The sequence below is a fragment of the Mauremys reevesii genome, linkage group 3, assembly GCF_016161935.1.
Source record: "Mauremys reevesii isolate NIE-2019 linkage group 3, ASM1616193v1, whole genome shotgun sequence".
Classification (NCBI taxonomy): Eukaryota; Metazoa; Chordata; order Testudines; family Geoemydidae; genus Mauremys; species Mauremys reevesii.
The window spans coordinates 77,441,735-77,459,379 of NC_052625.1; the positions used below are offsets into that span (position 1 = coordinate 77,441,735).

General features: G+C 43.3%; 1 protein-coding gene across 3 annotated transcripts in view; it reads right to left on the reverse strand.

The window, feature by feature from the left end:
* ACTN2 (actinin alpha 2) overlaps positions 1 to 17,645 on the reverse strand; it is a 120,042-nt gene that overhangs the window by 59,439 nt on the left and 42,958 nt on the right. For all 3 annotated transcript variants that reach the window (XM_039529507.1, XM_039529505.1, XM_039529506.1), the window contains exons 4-5: positions 4,425 to 4,539; positions 336 to 455 (exon numbers count right to left, since the gene is read on the reverse strand). In XM_039529507.1, the coding sequence (XP_039385441.1) occupies positions 336 to 455; positions 4,425 to 4,539 (235 nt within the window). The remainder of the gene's footprint in view (positions 1 to 335; positions 456 to 4,424; positions 4,540 to 17,645) is intronic.

A 17,645-nucleotide genomic window follows, 5' to 3' on the forward strand; every position in this document is an offset into this window, starting at 1 on the left:
AATAAAAGAAGGCACTGAAAGAACCAAATGTTGTCCTAATCTTTAGGAAAAGGAACGGGCAGACACCAAGAAATTATAGACCATTAAACCTAACCATGGAGAGAAGCAAATTCTAGAGTCATCAAGCCGTTCCACAACCCACATCTCCCCGCACCCAAAACATTTCAAATTCTTGTCTTCCCACCTCGGCAGAGAAACCATCAAGGCATCGGGGGCCTTGGCCTTCCATGGCCAAGGAGACACCAGGACAATTTGGCCCCCGATCTCTGCTGTTTAGCTTCTTTGGGATATGTATGCCTAGAGACCAAGGCCTATTGTCAAGTGTTTCCACATACCTTCTGCACCAATTGACACAAGTTTCACTCCTTTGCTGGCGATATAATCCAGGGCTTTGTTGACATTAGCAATTTTATGGAAACGCATTTTTCCTCTGTCTGGTTTTGGTAGCCTTTCCCCTGTAGTACAACAAATTGAATGCAATTATACTTACAGGCACCTGGCAACAGACCATAGAAGTGACTAGAAAACTCAGAATGTATGTAGTACATTTTCTAAAATCTAACAGTTATTCTGGAGGTATTTTTCTGAAAGAATGTCAAGTGCCTTTGAACAAACCCACAAAAATCAAAGTGACTTACCTTGATCTTCCAGTACAGCAGTGAAACCTGAATAAAATTTTATGTTTGCCCAAACATAAGAGGTATAGCAATGGATACACTTTTCATATTTTATTGTGCTACGAGTGTCTGCTTTATAGTTGAAAGGAAGTAAAAAGAAAGTGAACAGGTCCTTCCTCATAGCTCATCAGCCTTTCCTGACTGATTACAAGAGGAGAAAGTCATATAAATCAGGCACCCGTGTCATCCTTTGCTTTCTGTGTAAAATCTCCCCAAATCCATGGCATTTGAACAGCTGCTATCAAGACAGCAGGATTGGCAGAGATGCACAAGAGGGAAGAGGAGTATCTTGGGAAAAATGCAGAATCTGAGGATTGGTGTGGTTAAATGGGGCCAAATCCCAGACATCACGACCCTGTGAGCATCCCTGCCACCTCTGGACTTATCCCAATCTCATCCATCACTGGCAGACTGGCTAATTTCAGAGCCATGCTGCCACTGTCTGGTACCAAAGGCTGCATGACTACGTCTTTTCAAACGGTCAAGAGAGTAAGTGAATAAATCCCCCATACACAAATTCAAAGCCTTCCACACAAAAACATGACTTGGGGGAGGGATAGCTCAGTGGTTTGAGCATTGGCCTGCTATACCCAGGGTTGTGAGCTCAATCCTTAAGGGGCCGCTTAGGGATCTGGGGCAAAATCAGTACTTGGTCCTGCCTAGTGAAGGCAGGGGGCTGGACTAGATGACCTTTCAGGGTCCCTTCCAGCTCTATGAGATAGGTATATCTCCATATATTATTATAAGAAATGCTCCTTCTTTTGATCCTTTCCCTTTATCATCCAATATGCCCCTCATAACCATCCCTTCTTCTCAGGGGCATCCTCGGCTAATCACACAGTCCGTTGGTGACTGCGCCCCACCTTTAAATGGCAGAGGAAATGGATGATTTAGCTGGTTTGCATAAATAAGTCAACAGGAACTGTTCGGTGCTCAGAAGTTTTGAAGATCAGGCCACTAATTATTTAAGGTCTCTAAATATGCATTTCTGAGCCTGATTTTAGGCACCAACTTTTGAAAAGCTTGCCCAATAATTAAAAAAAGAAAAGAAAAAACGTGGAGTACTCATACTAAGGGGTTAAAAACTGAATAAAATGTTTACAAAATAAATTTGTGACTTACACATGGAAAGGAAAGGTAAACTAAAAGACTCTTAGTTTCAGGGCATGAGGACTGGTCCTTCAGGTTCTATGTCCCTCCAACAGCAGTTTGTGATATCACCCAAAGCCAAATGGTTCAGACAGCTGCAGTCATAGAATGGCTTTGGGACATCATCAGCTCAGAAGCACAGAACCTTGAACACCAGACTTTGTAGGTAATGAAAAGCAGAGCCAGTTTGCAGCTCCTTTGTTTTAAAAATTTTTCATCTGTAATTCTTTAAGCTCACTCATGCATTGTGCTCAGTTTTTTGGATCTTTAACAGTTTTCATTCTTTTAAGAGAGTATTTCACTTATTTTTTCCTTCTGATGACACCTCACCCTGAGGCAGGCTAAGAAAAAACCTTTTTTTTTAATTGGCCAGTCCAACGATAACCAGGATCTCAGATCTGGTTGTCCAACAAGAAGATGTGGTTATTTCAAAGGTTTTTATTTATTCATTTTCTGGTTTTGTTTCTGTAGGAATTAGGCAGGTGCACAATTTCCAATAGGAATATGCAGGAGGGGGACACAAATGTCCATGCAATTCCCAATTGTGTGCAGTAGGATTCAGAACTAGAGGAATGGAGGCATGGGCGCCGACTTATATGGGCTCCTGGGGCTTTAGCCCCAGGAATATTCACAGACAGGGGCTCTGCTCCAGCAATATTTGGAGCTAGGTTTCCCTCCTGTGCTCGCCGCCAGCCCAGAGCCCAGAGCCTTTAAATCCCAGCGGCAGGAGGCTCCTGGGCTCTGGGCTGCCTGCTGGAGCAGGCCCCCCTCTGATCTGGATCGCGGCTGGAGCTGGGATCCTGGGCTCTCGTGGCTGGCAGGCAGGAGCCCTTTAAATCCCAGACTCCCCCCGCCTGTCCCCCCCCCCCCCCCCCCCCCCCCCCCCCTGCCCCCTCCCCCCCCTCCCCCCCCACCCCCCTGTCCTCCCCCACCCCCCCTTACCCCCCCCCCCCCCCCCCCCCCCCCTGCCCTCCCCCTCTATCCCCTATCTAAGCCTCCTCCCTCCTCCCCCCCCATCCCCCCCCCCCCGACCCCCCCCCCCCACCCCCCCACCCCCTCCCCCTCCCCCCCCCCCCTCACTCCTCTGCCCCCTGTCCAACCCTGCCTGTCCCCTGGCTGCCCTTCCCCTCTGCCCCCCCCCCCCCTCCCCCTTCCTCCCTTGTCCCTCTCCCCCCTGCTCTCCTTCCTCTCCCCCAAACCCCCAAACCGCCCTACCTCACACTCAGACCACCCAATCAGTGCTCCATGCAGCTCCAGAGAGTGCCCCATCATGCCCCCAGCCCTCTCCCACCCCCCACCCCCCCCTCCCCCTTCCTCACCACTCAAATCACCCTTCTCCACAAGCTCTTTGGCAGGCTTTTCTTTCATTTCTCTTTGCTCTTCTGCCATCAGTTTCAGCTTCCCAGGAGAACTAAAGAGATCAGGGTGCAGAGAGAGCACTGAAGGAGAGAAAGCCTGAGAGAAAGAGTGCCAGGGGGACTGAGGAAAAGTGGGGGAGGCATGAGGGAAGGAGTGCATGGTGTGGGGGGGCTGATATGCTTTTGGGAAGACTCTGGACATCTCCCAGTCAGGACTCTCATATCCTCTCAGGGCCTTCCTCTCAGCATACTGTGACTTACACCTTCCTGGGTCTGACCTCCCTCATGCTTCATCCAGCCCTTCCATGCTTCCCACTGTGTCCAGTCCTTCTGCCAGGTCCTGGGGGCAGCAGCACTCAGTCACCAGCCAGACTAGTCTGCAGCCCAACTCTGCAGGAGAGACAGACAAACAGACAGTTTAGAAAGACAGAGGTTTACACACAGACAGAACAGATCACAGAGATAACAGACACAGAACCCAGGTGTGGGTTCCTCTCCAGAGCCCACATCTGGGTGGGGCCCCTCTCTCCCACTCCCAACTCTCTCCTCAGCCTCTGCTCCTCCTCTGGCCCTCTGCCTCTCTCTCCTCTCTCTTCTCACCATCTTGCCACCTGATCTCTTTCTTTGTGAACTCCAGAAATTCAGGCACAGGGAAAGCAAAACACAAACACAGCATCCACACAAAAAGAGAAAAGAACACAACACAATCACAAAAATATATCACAACAGATGCAAGGCAAGTGCTGCTTCTTACTTTTTTGTGTTGACGCTTTTAACTTTTATCTTTAACCTTTGTGTTTTTTTGTAGCTTGTGCATATACACAGGGCTTAGGCGGGGGCACATTTGCATTTTATGAATGGAGGCAGAAAAGGAATTTAGCAAAGCAGTAAGTGCATGGTGGACAAATCATCCATTTCCTTTACTGTTCAAGAATATTTACAAAGAAACTGAGGTGAGAAACAACTTTTTTATTTTCAGCCTCAGGTCAGATGCAGTGGTCCATCAATTTGCTCAGGATTCTTAAATACAGGCCAGCAGCTCCTCCAATGGACAGTGAATAGATCACTTGTCGGACTGGAGTTTTGCTGTCCCATGCAACTGGAAAACAAGATTGCTCCTAACCCTCCTGAAGGTCAAGGATTAACTTCTGCTGTAGTTTTGCACTACAAAATCTCTACGAGGTTCTAGAGTCAGGGGAGGTGCTTACTAAATGCATTAGACATTTTGTTTCTAACAAACCTGAAATGACTTCCAAGAGGAGCATCAGTTTAAGGCCATTCCTGAAGTCCTCTTCGATGTTCTCAATCTGTGTGCCTGCTTTCCTGAGGTGGGAATTGCACCAAGCTGTAAAGGTCTGTAACAGCAGAAGAAAAACAAAATACTTGTCACGATGGCATCTTTCAAAACAACTGCTGAACCATCTGAGTGAGCAAACACTGCAGAAGAGATTGTTAAGGCTGCCTGGGGCTTCTAGTAATATTGATAATCCTGGGGTTTACTAGTAATATTAATAAGAAACAAAGTGCCTTTTTAAACACAGACTTTTTAAAAACGAAATACAGCCCTGTCTCTTGGAAGCTTTACAATGAGCCATGCACAGCCATTACAGAATCTGCACGACTTCTGTATTTCAATATGGTCTGATTCTTCATGGATTTATTTTTTTAAAATTTGGCTTCCTCCTTGTATTAACTTCCAGACTGTGACAACAATTTTGCGAAACACGCAAGTGCAGAGATGGAAGTTTTCATGGTTACATTTATCATGAAAGACAACCTACAATAAGAGTATCTTTCTTTTTCTCTCTCTCTGTAAAACCACTGAGCCCGATTATTTTGTCCAGTTCTCATTGCTAAGGCAGCGCCAGCCCAGACCAGACCATACTAACCCCTAGTTTTGAGGCAGGCTGTTGAGCCTACCTTCAGCATGGTCTCAGCGGGGTTTCAGTCCTTCAACCGCTACCAGTGGGAGTTGGGTCAGTGGCTGAAACAATGTTCCTTTCTTTTCCAACATTTCAGCAAGCACCCTCTCTTCCCTCAGCTCCTCCTTCCTGCTCCAGTCGGAGAAGACCTGAGAGGAAGGAGCACTTGGCAGCGAGTGTGATGCCGTGGCAGTTGCTGAAAAGACTTTGAGGTACTTGTGGCAGGACAGGGGGAGAACTGATGAGCGGGTGGAAACAAACTGGTGGCTTCACTGGGGGAAACGAGTAGAGCCCTACTAAATTCACAGCCCATTTTGGTCAATTTCACAGTCATAGGATTTTAAAAATTGTAAATTTCATGATTTCAGCTATTTAAATTTGAAATTTCATGGTGTTGTAACTATAGGGGTCCTGACCCAAAAGGAGATTGTGGGGGGAGGGTCACAAGGTTATTGTAGTGGGGGGTTGCGGAACTGCCACTCTTACTTCTGCGCTGCTGCTGGCAGCGGTGCTTCTTTCAGAGCTGGGTGGCCGGAGAGCAGTGGCCTCTGGCCAGGCACCCAGCTCTGAAGGCAGCACTGCCACCAGCAGCAACACAGAAGTAAGGATGGTATGATATGGTATTGCCACCCTTACTTCTGCGCTGCTCCCTTCAGAGCTGGGCCCTTGGTCAGCAGCCGCCACTCTCTGGCCATCCAGCTCTGAAGGCAGCAGTGCAGAAGTAAGGGTAGCAATACTGAGACCCCCTTACAATAACTCTCTGACCTCCTTTTTGGTTGGGACGTCCAGTTTGAGAACCGCTGGTCTCCTCCGTGAAATCTGTATAGCATAGGGTGAAAGTACACAAAAGGCCAGATTTCACAGTCCATGACGCGATTTTCATGGCTGCTAATTTGGTAGGGCCCTAGAAATGTGGAAGAGTATGGAAACAGATGTGTCCGGAGTTAAAGTAAGGGGGAGAGGAGAACACGTGGGAGCACAGCTCTCTGCCTCCTGTGGTAAAAGCAGGCCGGAGCGCTCCTCCTCCCTCGGCTTGAGGAAGCAGTGATTCTCTGAAGCTCCTACTCCGTTGCTAATTGAATGAGCATTCCACTCCCCTTCTGTGTCCATCCACTTAAATCACTGGCGATGGCTATGGGGCAGAGGCGATGGATTTGTGGGGGGGGGGTCTGTGCAAATAAATATGTAAATTTTATGTAAATTATGCATACACAAAAATATCTCTTCAGACTTTTCACTCAGCCCATGGAGGCAGATCTAGCCTTTTTCATTTTGGGCCTGTGGGCATGGAAGTGACTCACCATTAATTTTTGTTCTTGTATTTTCAGGGGACTCTCTGTGAGACCAAAAAAGAGCCTATCTGAATGTTTTAAATTGTTTAATAAAATTTGAGTTGCAGTTGTAGTTTTACATCCTTGTATGCTACTGTGGTCCTTGGGGTATCAGGATGGGTGGGGTGACAGGGATGAGCCAAGAGAAGCCAAGAATTGCCTCTGCAGCTTTCAGCCCTGCATGCAGCCAACAGGTAAGTGGCTTGTGAGGTGACAAAACCAGGGCTATGGGCTGTCAAAGCTGTCAGCATAGCACAGGCTGGCATCCTGCAACATTGCACTGCAGGGACTGACTGTACCATTTCAGCTGCAGCATTTGCAGCTCCTGTGCACAGTGGCATTGCAGCAGTGCAGAAAAACATGACAGTGGATGCGACTGTGCCTAGAGTGGCATTGAGCAAGTGCAGTAAGGACTGTGGTGTGCATGCCTGTGTATTGTTGGAAAAAGGTGTGTGTGTGTGTACATTTGTAGCAACCTGTATGGACTTGTAGGAAGGAGCCCAGGTTGCAGAAGAGAAGAGTCTGGAGAATGCTCCAGGAAGTCAGTCTGTGTGCATATGGCTAGAATGTTAGCTGTAGCATCTTTGTATATAGTTCTCTTAATAAAGAGCCAGTTGAATTTTACAAGCATGGACTCTTGGGTGTTATTGCCCCGCATATGAAACAGACACAAAGTGTTATACAGGCCTGGTAGGGTGCTGCAACACCCAAGTGCTATAGTGTTGACAAGCATTAAGAGCTATTTTATGGCTTTCCGGCAGAGCTCTGCACTGGGAGCAGTGTACTTGCACGCTACACGAACAAGGGCTCTCAAAGCCTGTCTTATCAGACTCAGACACAATGTCCCCTCTCCTTGATCACCACTGCCTCACCTTCCACAAAAGTGCTGTGTGCTCTCCATGTTATGTGAAGCCATATATGCTGCTTGTGAGGGAGCAGGGCCATGGTCCCACAGCCACCTGGGCCCTCTCACTTTGGAGTGGCTTGCTTCGCTTTTTGGTACTAACCTCACTGAGTCCTTGAGCCCACAGGAGTGCAAGGACCAGATTGTACCAGGCCCCACCCCCAGGATAAAAGGCACTCTCTCTGCACATGTGAACCTGCACAGAGTTGGGCACAATTAAGCCCTATGGTGGTACCTGGCATAATCAAATACTGCCAGCTTGTTACAGCTTTTATCTGCCTCCAACATCTTTGAGCATGTGTAATCAATATTAGTGACATGGGTCAATAAAGCACATTTGCCAATACCAGAAATTATAGTACACATCCTGTGACAGAGAGGTATTAGAGTAATGTAGAAGACACAGTTGAAAGCACCCAAAGATAACATGCACAGGAACTTGTTACATGGGAACCTGCCACACCCATTAGAAAAGCTAACCAATCAATGTCTGAGCCTTTCACGCTCACCAGAATGATAGCTATCCATTTACTTTCAGATGCTATTGTATTTTTCAGAACTGTTTTGGGGACACAGGACTAGGCTAGGTCTGAACAGCCAAGCAGATTGTAAAAATAGATCCATCAAAACTGGGAACATACAGGTCACAGTGCTATGTTCGTGTTCTCACCCATCTCAACACAGGACTTTATTGAGGGTTATGTTGATCTCTTAATACACACGTCAATGAATTCATCTCTCACCATCACCACTAAGTCCATAATGAAATTAACAATATCAGTAACTACAGGCCATGAAACCCAAATCTGATCTCCAGAATAAATAATTAACTTCTGATTCCAATTTCTGGAGGTCAGGACTTTTTGCTGCTGAGCAAAGATTAATCTGATACTTGTGATCATTATCCAAGCAAATTAAAATATCGCCCACCTCTAATTCCTCTGTTGGCCTCTCTACTTTGTATTTACACAGTGTTTAAATGCCCCAATGACTGGCACAGTATAAGAACCTGAACAGAATATTCTAAAATAAAGTTTCATCGGAGGATCCCAAAGAGGTTTGAAAACATTAACTAATTAAAACAACATCCCTTAGAGATAGATACTTTTTATTATATTAAGTTTACAGATGGATAAACTGTTATATGACTTGCTCACAGGAACTCAGTGGCAAAGCTAGGCATAGACGCTGGATGTTCTAGCACTCAGCCCCCCTGATCTAACCACTCCATCACACTACCTCTTTATTCCCGCTTATCTCTTCTGCTCTACCTACCTTCCCTTTTTTCTCATGTTATTGTTCATTTTATAAAGATTTTGAAGATACTGAGCAGCTGATGTCGCTACTCTATACAGAAATCAAAGATGCTACTTTGGCCTAATCAAACTGTTTTAAATGAGCAGGCTGAAAAGGGATCCGTTCATCTTCACTTTTATAGATTGTCCCACAAAGCCTTGGTGTGACTGAACATTAAATCAAAATTGATCCACCAACTGAAATTTACCAACATAAGACATGGACTTAAACCTGTGATCTCTCAAAAATGGTAAACTTAAAAGAAAATTATCGGATTAGTACCCACAAAACCTATACACTGGGCTATATGAAGTTCTGTCGAAGCACTATTCCTTTTTATGGTATTCAACCCACTGACACAAGGTCTCAGTTTGTTCTGATTGGTCAAGTGAAGCTAGAGACAACTACAGCGTCTCACAGGAACATTTTTTTCCAGCGCGATTCCTTTGTTATGTTTGTGCATGAAATGCTGTTATCTGTCTTTCAGTTGTCTTGTGCCTCACTGAAAGCAAAGCTAACGTACATTCCAGCAGACTATCTGCATCTGACTTTATAATCCAATGGCCTCAAAAAACTGGCTTGTTTCCCTAGAACTAAACATGGCTATATGGACATCATTTAATTTCAAAGGAGAGTCTATTACTGATTTCACTAATGCCACAGATAAGAAGTTGCTGAACAAAACTCACTACACATTAACCTTGCAATGCCTTCCACAGTCCACATTTTGTTCAATCCTCATTTTTTTGCTCTCTCATTGTGATCCCATTTGTTGAGAGCATAAATTGGCATTGCTCTGGCTTTGACTAATAATTCTAAAAAAGTCTTTAAGCAGCAATTCAAAGCAAGCTCCATTCCTGGAGATCAAAACACAACCAGCATATAACACTATATCTTTCAGATCTTAAATCCTTTGGGATTGAAATTAGGATGAATTAGGAAAAGCAAATTATTTTCACTGCTGACCTGTTGGGAGCATATCAGAGTAGCAGACTGCCATGATGAGCAGGGTGGAACTGACATCACAGAGCAATAGTATATGCTAAAATAGGTGCAAATAAATGCCTGAAACATTGGCCTTTTCAGGTTTGAATTTAATTGCAAAAAGCAGACTCTAATTTTTTTTTTAATGCCCATCACAAAAACCACCAGTACAAGGAAACCGGTGTTGTCACTCTAGGCAGAGAGAGCGGTGAAAGAAAGGGCAAGGACTTTGACTTACTCTCTTACCCCTATAGGAAACTTCCCCATACACACCACCAATCGTGTCAATCCTGATTTGGAAAGCCTATTTTGAAGAATTACAGGTTTTATGCAGGCAGTGCTTGGTCTCTCTGTGAAGACCACCAATAGGATTGTCTGTGTCATTTGTGATGTAAAAATATGTTCACTGAAAACTGGACTGAAGACCAAACTGATTTCACGTAAGCTACTGAATCGCCATGAACATGTGGATTTGCAATCATCGGGATAACCCTAACTTGCAGTCCTAGAGCAAGTAACTCCCAAAAACTATGTGTACTTTCGTAAGGATGCAAATTGAAGGACATAGTATTTCTGATTGAATAAACAACATGTATGAAGCAGAAAAGGTCCTATAGTCATAGTAAAGCCCACATATGTTGCATATGTTCGAGTACTGATAAAAATTTAACTTTATTTTGATGCTGCTTCGGAGTTATAAAAGGAGAACACTACTGTAATTATGAGCCTTTGGTTCTGATGTAACATTTGAGATATTTAATTGAGAAAGTGCCAGTTGTTTCTCACAAAAAGGCTAACGCTCCATTTGACTGATTCAATGGAACCAAAGAAAGATGGGTTGGAATAACTTTCTTAAGATTCCTATACTAATTATACCACCCATTTAAAGTTCAAACTGATTTGAAAAGAGTTCTTGTTTTCTCTCCCAAAACAGCTACTGGCCCTCTTGAATCATTTATTTTTGTTTCTAACCCTACCCATGATTATTCCATAAGATAAAAATAGACAGTGCTCAATGGCAATCGAGCAATGATAGATCAGAATACACATACATATACACAGTGCAACACTAGTAAGAAACTTAATACTTTATATTTCTGTTTTGTGAAGCACCACAACTGCCTTGTGGACCTTGCAGTCTACTGAACACGGGACAGAGGAGCAAGCTCAGATAAAGTGATCTTTATAACTAGATCTTCAGGCCTGCCAGAGAACTGGAAAATATCAGCTGGCAGTGTTTCCTAAAAGGGTGTGCATTTATGTGTTAATACATACACTTGGGTGACTGCTGCTACTTACTTCAAAGGGGCAATTGCTTAAAACTGACAATTATTTTGCTTCACAGCACTGATCCTGATATATCCCCGCTTTCTCAAATGGTGGCAATTGGGATTGTTCATTACCTCAAGCCTAAATGGAATGCAATGACTCATTCTGTAACTATATGTGGTATTTCTGTGCTCTGAGTACATGGCGAGAGCGCTGCAGAGAGAAAGCCAGCCAGAACATTCCCACTAGAGGAGACTGAAGTCTCTCTTTGAAGCACAGCCAGCTTCTGCCTATTATCCATATTTCAAAATGTAAGTCCTGATCCTGCAATGTGACCTGCTAGCATGGACTCTTGTGCCCATGGGACTTCAGCATCAGGGCCTTTCTCTCCGCTTGGGACACAATCTGCATGCTAGCTGTATGCATGTAACAAAGAAACTTTACCATTATTTTTAGTTTAAAAAAGAGAAAGAGAGAGAAAGAACAGTTTCCCTGTTGGCACAACTTATACTTGTTGCGTAGATGTGATACAACACACACATTGGGCCAAATTCAGAGGTATCGTAGGCAGGTCAATGAAGCTGCACTCTTATCTCAGGGATGAATCAAGTCCATTACCATTATCGTATCTGAATAAGAATGTAGAAATCGAGATAGAAAACACAAACAATTAGGTCATTTGATTCATCCACCTGCCAGTGCTGAAAGACTCCCTACACAGTATCTGCTAAATCTATTCTAGCTGTGACAAAAGATGGTGCTCCTGTCACTCTCCCTGGAGGACAATTCAACAGTCTAAGAAATCTCACCTTTAGGAAATTTTCTCTTCCCCTCTAATATTTAACTTAAATTCTCATTTTCTCTCTCTTGTCCTGTTACTCCTAGTTATAAACCTCTTGGATGGCTCTAAACAAAACCTCATTACTAAAGTATAAATTAAAAAAACACACATGCACACTCAGCAAACTATGTGATCTGGTCTTCCTTTAACAAGTGTATATGGGAATTACTAGTATCCTTATCAATTAGGATGGAATAAGAAATTAAAGTGTTGATTCATTTCAACTTACAGTCAGACATACCATACTTTGGAGTCTGTTTTTTTAATGTAGTGGTGATTGCTTGCCACAATAATTTGTAATAATAATTTTATGTATAAATGAACTCTTGACCCCCACCGAGGGGCACAGGATGATGGAAAAACCACAAATGGAGAATGTTCTCATGGCTAATGCAAAAGTAGTTAGAGTGAGGAGATCATTAAAAGCTCAGAAACAACTCTCAGCAATTTTTGCAGCACTGTAAAATATTTTGCAACTTCTAAGCTATCTTTTAAAAAGAAATTGAAGTGTTTTTCACTGCTAAGATTTATCCCTCGTAATAGAACAGTTACCCTGTTAAACTGTCTTGCAGAAAATTGTCTCAAGCCAGACAGTAGCCAAGGCCAAATGTACATGTGGGGTGAGAAGGAAGGAAAAATGGGTTAAAAAGAAACACACGGTGGATGAAATTCTGTTCCCACTCAAGTCAATGGAAAAAGTACCATTGCCTTTAGTGAGGTCAGGATTTCACTGTTTTTTATCAGGTTATTCCATAATTTTCCACCCTGGGGTTTCTTCCATCTTGCTCTGAAGCATCTGGTATTCACTATTGTCAGAGACAGGATACTGGATTGAAATGATCATTGATATACTCTCCTATCACAATTCTTACTCTTATGCATATCAAGGTTACCTCAGTCACACGGCATATATATTACTGTTTTCTATTTTGTTTTCCCAGGTAAGTATGCAGCTTAATATATTACTTAATAGCTTACTATTTATGTTGTAAAATGAATACCATGCAAACATATAGGAGATGAAACACAGAGAAGATGATATCATTGGAACGTTGACATCTGCATTTTTCGCCTTTGTGATTTTAACTGTGCAAGTGTAAAATGTTAGGAAAAATGCTGAAAATCCAAAGTGACAATATTTAAAATGGCAAGAGAGTTCCACAGTTTAGGGGCCACTAGAACAAAGGCTTTGTCACCTACTGACTTAAAGTGTGATAGTGGAACTGTAAAAGGGGGACTGATTTCCAGAGGTGCTGAACACCTACACTTCTTCCAGCTGAAGCCAGCGGGAGCTGCAGGCCCTCAGAATGCAAACATCCACTGGGACAAGACTTAAGGAGCAGGTCTCAATCCAGGCCCCTCTCCATTAAGAGTCCGAACAGCCAAAAAGACCAGCCTCTTTATAGGCAGTCATTGCTAACTTGGAATAATATGATCATATTACTCCTCCCTGTGAACAGGCACTCTGCTGCCTTTGGCACAAGCCACAAACAGCAAAGAGACCCAGCTGGAATCCCTGCACAGAGGAAGCTACAATAACTATGGAATGATAATATTGCCATAAATGTACACAATTTTCTCCATTGTGGGAAGGAAACCTTTCAGATTGGAACTTCCTTTACTGTGCCTTGTCATTTTTCTCTTGGCAATTGCTGAAGTGACCTATCTACACTATTTTTACCATTTAATACGAAGTGCAGCTTGTACCACCATTGTAGATAATATCTTGCTTCTGCTGCTCTGTAGTTTGCTGCTGGGTAAAACAACAGCAGCTATTACTGTTTGCTGTTTGTACTACAGTAGCATTTAGAGGCCCTAGCGTGCCAGGCACAGTACAAACACATAGGCCTGGTCTACACTGGGGGGGGGAAATCAATCTAAGATATGCAACTTGAGCTACGAGAATAGCGTAGCTGAAGTCGACGTATCTTAGATAGACTTAGTTTGACTGACTTCACGTCCTTGCAGTGCGGGATCGACGGCTGCCGCTCCCCCGTCGACTCCGCTTCCACCTCTTGCCCTGGTGGAGTTCCGGGTCGACGTGGAGCGTGGTGGGGATCAATGTATCGCATTTAGATGAGACACGATACATCGATCCCCAAGAGACCGATCACACTACCCGCCGATCCGGCAGGTAGTGTAGGCATACCCAGTGAGAGAAGGTCCTTGCCTCAAAAAAGAGCTTAAAGGCTACATGAACAAGACAGACAAAGGGTGAAAGGGAGAACAGAGGTGAAGATATTTGCCCGAAGACACACAAGAGGTCAGTGGCAAAGCCAGGAATAAATGACAGAAAACAGGCCAGCCCTGTGCAGCCATGAGGTAATATGTGGCAAGTGCAGTGAAACTGCCTATCACCATTTTATTTAACTTGAAGTTTTAAATGTACCCTTATGGATATTAATTGACATGTGTGGGGTTTTCTACACACGTGTAGAAACAGCTGCACCATTACTGAGTTGGTATGAACTAGAAATAATAAATAAAGCATTAGATTTTTTTTTCAGTTGTTTGAACTCGAGTTTGTATTTTACCTCTTTTCTTTTTTTTTCTACCCCAAAACAAAAGCCAAAATGCATCTGGTACAATTTAATAAAATAACTAGAGTGACCTGCAGTTCTGGAGCCTTAAATCCTACCTCTTCTGGAAGTGTCATTTTTACAGGAACTTAATGTTATTCAATCACTGAGTGATAAGAAATTCTCTACTAGCCAAGTGAAATGTTAAGGCCAACAGAACATAGCACAGCAACTTGCTAACTGAATTTGATTATGTGAAGAATGTAAATATTTGAAGTGGGTGAACTATCTAGGGTGGTCCAAGGGATTATGTACCATACGTAGGAGTCATTGGAAGAAATCAAGAAAAGGAAAATCTAGGCTAAATATCATGGGAAAATTCCTGACAGTGAGGTCATTTAAACTGCAGAACCATCTTACATGGGAAAACTAGAAAAGGCACTAGAAAATAAAGAATCACAAAGTCACAGAATTCAAAGATGGAAAAGCCCTACTAAGCTCCAGCTCCTCTGTCTGAAAGTGCAGTAGTGGTCATATCAGAGATTAAATTGATACCGCACTGGATCATAGTACTGAACAGTCCACCCTACCAGGGTATCAACTCCATAAACTGAAAGGTCTTTTCTCATCTCTGATTCCCACAACTCTATTATTCCTGGGGTGTATCATTAAAGAGGCACATTCCCCACGCAGTAGACAAAATGTAAGTTCCACTAGCATTAATGGGAATTCTACTCACACAGAACAGCCAGGGAAGACTTTAGCCCTTCCAAAGCAGGTGGTCTAATCCTATGTGAGGATAGGGTTTCTTGGAAAATACGCAACCCCCATCACAGTGTGACTACATGTCCATTTCACAGGCCTGATTATTGCCAAAAAAAGCTGAAGATTCTAAAGCATTTAAGTATCACTTTAAGAATAACTTTAGGAGATCACCACCAAGATTGGACACTGGCAAATGTCAAGAAGATCATCAAGCATTTTGTTACAGTTACATTAGTGCTTTCTTTTAGTGGAGTCGACAGGAAAAGGGCTGCATTGCCCCACCAGTGTAAAAACCCATCAGGCAGAGAAGTTCCAGGGGAAACTGCATGTGGATCACTGCATACACTATTCCCAACTCATTGTCATGTCCTTGTGAGGGAAGGGTTTTTCAGGACTATTACAGGAGTGGGTGGGTGAGGTTCTGTGGCCTGCAGTGTGCAGTAGGTCAGACTAGATAGGGGTAGACAACCTATGGCACGTGTGCCAAAGGTGGCACATGAGCTGATTTTCAGTAGCACTCACACTGCCCGGGTCCTGGCCATCGGTCCAGGGTGGGCTCTGCATTTTAATTTAATTTTAAATAAATAATAATAAAAAAATGAAGCTTCTTAAACATTTTAAAAACCTTATTTACTTTACATACAACAATAGTTTAGTTATATATTATGGACTTATAGAAAGAGACCTTCTAAAAACGTTAAAATGTATTACTGGCACGCGAAACCTTAAATAAGAGTGAATAAATGAAGACTCGGCACACCACTTCTGAAAGGCTGCCGACCCCTAGACTAGATGAGCATGATGGTCCCTTCTGACCTTAAAGTCTATGAGACTGTAGAAGGGATAAGACTATCAGTATAAGTGTGGATATTCCAGGAGATCCACAGGGAAATCCAGTAGACGAGGAGCATCCTGCAAAGAGCCTGCATGATTCATTCTGAACTCTGGAAGCCGCACTGATATTGGCTCCCCTCCTAGATCTCCAAACTATCCCTACTCCAAGCCCTCATCCAAAGCCAGTTGAAAGCAATAGGTGTTTTTCCATTGACTTAATTGGGCTTTGGATCAGGCCTCAGATTTGGAAGAAGGCATAGACGAGAGTTAATACTGCAACTGTCAGCATTAACTCCTAATATAAACTCCATGATGATGCCAATCCAGCTAGAGCACTATTAAATATTTTAAATAATATAGATACTATAAATTGAAATATAGAGTAATGAAAAACAAGGAAGCCATATTGTCAGCCTGATTACCTGTAACAAGACAAGACGATTGGTGCTGCAGACAGAGACAAAGGGAACAAACCCAGAAATGACACAGCCACCTAAATTCCTACTGTAACGTGCAGTCTAGTGTTTGTGTTCGGTATTACCCTCTACTGGATGGAACTGCTTAGTTGCATTTCATAGGGCCTACTATTGTAAAAATCACCAGCCTAAACCTGTGTGAATTTGCAGATGAGGCCACAGAATACAGTTCAATATACTGTCAATCTAGCTTGAAAAAGGTGGCCGGTATACAGAATTTCATTCCTTTCACCGATTTCCACCTGGGGCTTTTGCTGTGAGAGCCAAAACAATGTGCTAGCTCCATTATAGTTCATTAGCTCTCGCTCTCTCACACCAACAAGCCCTGTTCTAGCAAACAAAAATAATAGATTTACATGGTCTCAGAACTAGTAAACAAAGCTGCAGCAGCACAGGACTGGTAATGGTATTCTTAAGCATAAGCTTGTCACCTCAGGATGGACAGCAACAGTTTAGACATGGTCGTCTGGAAATCCTGGCTCCACCAACCATACCTGGTGCTCAGAGATGGTCCATTGGCTGCCCACCTTCCTATGGCACTGCGTCCTTCACAAGTTAATCTGACTCTCTGATTACACCATAGGGACCTACAACTTCAGATGAAGAGCAGGTATAATGTTCCAAGTGCCCTCTCTCCTGCGGAAAGTTTCATTACCACTGATGACACAGGCCTTGTTACAAGACAAGTTTGATTGCAGCAGGCATCTAGGCAATCCATCACAACCAGTGGAGTTCTCAACTTTTATGCAATATCAAAAAAACCTGCCTGATTTCCAATTTTAAAATGCCTTAATTATTAAATAGAAGATAACCAAAGGCTGCAAAGTTTGGATTCTTATCTAAAGCTGAAAAAAGTTCAGGATCCAAGGGTTTGGTTCAGGACCACCTCTATTTTTAACAACATTCAAGAATGAAAGCTAGATGTGCAGACAGAATCCTTTACAGTAACAGAATATTCACCAAAACACTCGAGAAGATTCCAATAGAAGAAGGCATGCATCTCAGTCATTGAAAAGTGCAAGTGGATTTTCGTCTTCAGTGTCATTACAGTCAATTTTATTATTCCAGAGATAAATTTGGCCCATTCAATGGAAGGAATTGAAAAAAACTAAGTAAACTACCAGTAAAAGTAGGATCTGTTTCTAATGTGTTTTTTATTCTGATTAATTTCCAGTGCATTATGACTGTGCAAATCTGGCAAAGCATGCTGAAGTAAAGCTACCAGTGAAGAGAAAGGACGGTCATATGGGTAATGCCAGGGTTGAAGTTGTGAAGATAACTGTCTAAACACAAGCGAGTGTAAATAGATGCAGTGCTGAC